General features: G+C 45.4%; 2 protein-coding genes across 2 annotated transcripts in view; both read left to right on the plus strand.

Annotated features, from left to right (window-relative positions):
- Positions 1–343, plus strand: part of PCDHB6 (protocadherin beta 6) — a 2,514-nt gene extending 2,171 nt beyond the window's left edge. Inside the window, exon 2 of the mRNA XM_027774856.1 lies at positions 11–343. Coding sequence (XP_027630657.1) covers positions 11–289 — 279 coding nt within the window. The 3' untranslated portion in view covers positions 290–343. The remainder of the gene's footprint in view (positions 1–10) is intronic.
- Positions 344–3,184: 2,841 nt separating this feature from the next.
- The window catches only part of LOC114009203 (protocadherin beta-17-like), a 3,152-nt gene continuing 1,024 nt past the window's right edge, over positions 3,185–5,312 (plus strand). Inside the window, 2 exon segments of the mRNA XM_027774841.1 lie at positions 3,185–5,306; positions 5,308–5,312. The exon segment at positions 5,308–5,312 is cut by the window's right edge and continues 1,024 nt beyond it. Of these exon segments, the coding sequence (XP_027630642.1) occupies positions 3,352–5,306; positions 5,308–5,312 (1,960 nt within the window). The 5' untranslated portion in view covers positions 3,185–3,351.

Raw genomic sequence — 5,312 nt, forward strand, 5'->3', positions numbered from 1 at the left:
CCGGCTGTGTGTGCTGCTGTTCGTGGCGGCGCGGCTGTGCAGGAGGGCCAGGGCGGCCTCGCTGGGGGGCTGCTCGGTGCCCGAGGGCCACTTCCCGGGCCACCTGCTGGACGTCAGCGGTACTGGGACCCTGTCCCACAGCTACCAGTATGAGGTGTGTCTGACGGGAGGGACAGGGACCAGCGATTTTAAATTTCTGAGGCCAATTATCCCCAAGTTCTCTCCTCAGGGTGCTGGTAGAGAAATGAAAGAAAGCCCCACCTTTCGGAATAGTTTCCCATTCAATTAAGTTTGGGATTATCCTATTAAGCCCTACTCATAATAATTGGAAATCTTTTTTAACTTAAGGTACCATATTATTGATTTTTTTGTTCATTTTTTAGTATTCTTTAGGTTTAAAAAATTTTAGAGGTTTTTGCCATAGGGCACGTGCACTAGCTGGGGGTGGGGTGGGGGTGGGGAGAGACAGGGAGAGGGAACGTGAGCAATCACCAGGCAGGGGTAGGGGGGATGGTCACACTCCAATCCCTTCCCCTCCACTCTCCTCCTGGGATCTTGGGTACATAGGCACAGGCGTCCAGTGTGATTTTCAAGCCAGTAATCCAGGACTCAAACCACCGTTGCCTATGTGGGAGTCCGTCCATGTGACCATTGTGCCATCTGCTGGCTTCATAGGTTTAAATTTTTAGGAAGTCAAATAGTGATGATAACATAGCATTTTCTCTACTTATGTTTAGGTTTTTATTAATCTCACTCAGTCATATTTGACAATCTGAATAAAAAGGAAATTTTTATTTGCATAATTAAAAATTACTGAAATTAAATCATGTATTCATTTTAGAAAATATATATTCCAAAGTTCTTAAGTAAGACTATATTTTTAACTATCAATGACAATTGTCATCATTATTGTATGTAGGACTCATTTAAAAACTGTGTTTGATATTTAATATTCCAATGCAAGTCTCATTTAGGAGTAATTCCTACAGTATGTAACACTAAAGATAAACACTAAAAATATCTAAGTACTAAAATAGCCCGTTCAAGTTTGTGTGTACTTTAGTATGCCATCATAGTCAATGTATGTTCTCTACGAAGATAGACTTTACTGAAGAGTAAACACATTAAATTACTTTGTGCATCTCATATAAGGACATGATGGTCTCTTTTTTTTTTTTGGAGAGGTTTTCGCTATAGGGCGCGTGCGCTCGCCAGACAGACAGAGAGAGACATAGAGACAGAAAGGGAGAAATCCCCCCCCCCGGGGGGGATGGTCACTCCGCAATCCCTTCTCCTTCATTCTCCTCTCGGGATCTTGGGCACACACGCACACGTGCCTGGCGTGAGTTTCAAGCCACCGGGTCCAGGAAGCGAACCATGGTCGACTATGTGGGAGTCCAGCGACATAGCCATTACGCTAACTGCTGGTTCCCAAGGACATGATGGTCTCTTTAAAAACACCATGCCAGTTATAAATATTTTGTAAATTTGTAAAATATAACTTATGTTTTTCAAATGCTTCTCATTCTCTCAAGCTTCCATATGTGGTACCTACCAAAATTTAAGTCAGGTATTAGTGGCAGGTAACTAGGTAATGTCAGATTTTCCCTTAATGCTTTGTAAGCATCACTTGTTTCATTAACCATAATGCCATTTGTTTTTACATTTTAGCCCATATCTGGTCCTACTTGTGTCAGTTATATTTGTGGTATTTTATGAACAAAAAACCTCTCTTTTCAACTCTTATCAAAGACAGATAATTTACATTAAAGAGACAATTGAGTGAATGTTATTCTCAATGAAAATGGAACTGAACTGAACTAAATTATATTTTGTTGGGTTTAAGGAAGTGAATTGTCAGGGATGATTACCATTTGGTTCAGTGAGTGCAGGAAATATTTACTGTTTTGTACTTCCAGATATTTACTCTTTCCTCCTTGGAATAGCATTTTTCTTCTTTGTGAGGACTTGCTTTTTCTACTATTTTCATTCTAAACACATGACTTCAGTTGGAACAATGGTGATTTTTTTAAAAGAATTTTTTTAAGAATTATTTTATTTTTATTCATTGTCACTTTTTTTTTTTTTTTAGTTTGACAGAGAGGAGAAAGTAAGCAAGCAAGCTGCCAGGCCCAGGACTTGAACGATGATCAGCCATGTGGGAGTCCAGCTGCCTTAACCACCACACCACCTGCCAGCTCCTTAAGAATTATTTAATTTAATTTTATTTATTCGTGCATTTATTTAAATTTGACCAGTGATATAGAGAGAGACAGAGAGAAAATGAGAAAGCAAGCCACCAGATCCAGGACTCTAACTGTGGTTGGCCATGGGGGAGTGTCCAAGCCTTTAACCACCACGCCACCTGCTGGTCCCAACAATGGTGATTTTTAAAACTCCATCTCTATACTCCCAGGGGATGTACACCAGAATGGGCCCCTGCTCTATACAGATAGACCAAAACTCTTCCATGGAAAGAATATTTTTTACTTCATTGCCTTTACTGTCTTCTTCATGTTTGTAGACAAGATATTCCTTTAATTCTGGGCTTATACTGATTTCTAATAAAAATAAATTACTCTTTGCTCTCAGCTTCAGTGGACATTCTACTCAGTGATTTTATGAAGGAAAGCAATTCCCAAGGGCTATGTAGTCCAGGAATCTGACAAGAAATAACATTTTCATTTTCTCTCATTGCAATTTGAGAGAAGAAACTGGATTTTAAAGTTCATAATTTCATCGAACATGGTAAATTAGTATGTTTGTAATGGAACATAAACTACACAAGAGCATGAATATTTACATTAATTTACAGAAGTTAGAAAAATGCCTGCAAAGAGAAATGTTTGTTAAATGAATAAATGAATTTGCCTTGCTTGAGCCAAGTTTGTAGATTGAACTTGTGCTTTAAAAAAGATGATGAATAGAGATGCAGGCATAAATAATACTTTTGCTCTCACAAGTACTGTTAGCTACCTAAACAAGACGTCATGATAACTGGGAGGAGAGGGAGTATAGAACATATTTTGACCTAAAAGGCGAGGGGTGTACACCGTTCAGCTCTTCCACGTTAAGAAATTATGTGAGGTTCTAAAGCAGAACACTTGGTGGCGCTGCAGGCTAAGAGAGTGGAAGCGCCGCAATCAGTAACTCCTTTCAAGCTGAGCAGTTTCCGGCAGCTCCAAAAGGAAACATTCCGTTCCGGGGGCTAGAAGGCTTCAGAGAGGCAGTTATTTCCTTGTCAGTCAGTGTGGAAACAAACAAAAAGAAATCTAACTCAAGATTATTAAACCAAGGTATCTGAGCGATTATTTTGGGATTCCATACTGCATCTTTCCGACGGAAGAAACGATGGAGACACCGCTCCCCAGAGCGCGGCAGAAAAGGCAAGTGACCGCCATTATTCTCCTTTTAGTAATGTGGGAGGTGGGCAGTGCGACCATTAAGTATTCTATTTTAGAAGAGAGGGACAGTGGTTCTTTTGTAGCCGACCTAGCAAAAGATCTGGGGCTGAGCATAGGGGAGCTGTCTGCACGGGGAGCCCGAATTCTTTCCAAAGGGAACAAACAGCATTTGCAACTGGAGCAGAAGAGTGGGAACTTGCTTCTAAAAGGAAAACTGGACCGGGAGGAGTTGTGCGGTGACATAGATCCATGTATACTGCATTTCCAGGTGTTACTGAAAAACCCAGTGCAATTTATTCAAGGTGAGCTACTGCTCCAAGATATTAATGATCATGCCCCAGAATTCTTAGAAAATGAAATTCTCCTGAAAATCTCGGAAAGTAGCCACCCAGGGACTCTGTTTCCTTTAAAAATAGCTGAAGATTTGGATGTGGGTAGCAACACAGTTCAGAGCTACACCATTAGCAACAACTCGCATTTCCACCTTTTCACCCGCAATCACAGCGATGGCAGAAAGTACCCTGAGCTGGTGCTGGACAAAGCTCTGGACCGCGAGAAGCAACCTGAGCTTAGGTTAACACTCACAGCCCAGGACGGTGGCTCACCACCCAGAACTGGGACTTCGCAGGTCCTTATTGTGGTCCTGGACATCAATGACAATGTCCCTGAATTTGCTCAGCTGCTCTACAAGGTGCAGGTCCCTGAGGACAGCCTTATAGGGTCCTTTGTCATAACCGTCTCCGCCAGAGACTCAGATGCTGGGACCAATGGAGAGATCGCTTACACATTTTTCCAACCCTCCAATCAAGTCATTCAAACCTTTGAAATAAACACAGAAACAGGAGAAATTAGATTAAAGAAACTTCTGGATTTTGAGGAAATTCAATCTTACCGTATGGAAATTGAGGCCTCTGATGGAGGGGGCCTTTCAGGGAAATGTACGGTGGCCATAGAAGTTATAGATGTAAACGACAACGCTCCTGAACTGACTATGTCATTACTTATCAGTGATATCCCGGAAAACTCCCCGGAAACTGTGGTTGCTATTTTTGGAATTTCAGATCCAGATTCAGGAGACAATGGAAAAATGATATGTTCCATCCAAGACTATCTGCCCTTTCTCCTGAGAGCTACTGTAGAAAATTACTACACCTTGGTAACAGAGCGCCCACTGGACAGAGAGAGCCAAGCCGAGTACAACATCACCATCACCGTCACAGACCTGGGGACACCCAGGCTGACCACAGAGCACAGCATAACCCTGCTGGTCTCCGACGTCAACGACAACGCCCCCGCCTTCACCCAGGCCTCCTACACCCTGCTGGTCCGCGAGAACAACAGCCCCGCCCTGCACATCGGAACCATCAGCGCCACAGACGCAGACGCGGGCACCAACGCCCAGGTCACCTACTCGCTGCTGCCGCCCCACGACCCGCAGCTGGCCCTGGCCTCGCTGGTGTCCATCAACGCCGACAACGGCCAGCTGTTCGCGCTCAGGTCGCTGGACTACGAGGCCCTGCGCGCCTTCGAGTTCGGCGTGCGCGCGGCAGACCGCGGCTCGCCCGCGCTCAGCAGCCAGGCGCTGGTGCGCGTGCTGGTGCTGGACGCCAACGACAACGCGCCCTTCGTGCTCTACCCGCTGCAGAACGGCTCTGCGCCCTGCACCGAGCTGGTGCCCAGGGCGGCCGAGGCGGGCTACCTGGTGACCAAGGTGGTGGCGGTGGACGGCGACTCGGGCCAGAACGCCTGGCTGTCGTACCAGCTGCTCAAGGCCACGGAGCCCGGGCTGTTCGGCGTGTGGGCGCACAATGGCGAGGTGCGCACCGCCAGGCCGCTGAGCGAGCGCGACGCCGCCAAGCACAGGCTGCTGCTGCTGGGCAGGGAACATGGGGAGGCGCAGCCTGCGGC

Source organism: Tupaia chinensis, unplaced genomic scaffold (assembly GCF_000334495.1).
Source record: "Tupaia chinensis unplaced genomic scaffold, TupChi_1.0 Scaffold000484_1, whole genome shotgun sequence".
NCBI lineage: Eukaryota > Metazoa > Chordata > Mammalia > Scandentia > Tupaiidae > Tupaia > Tupaia belangeri.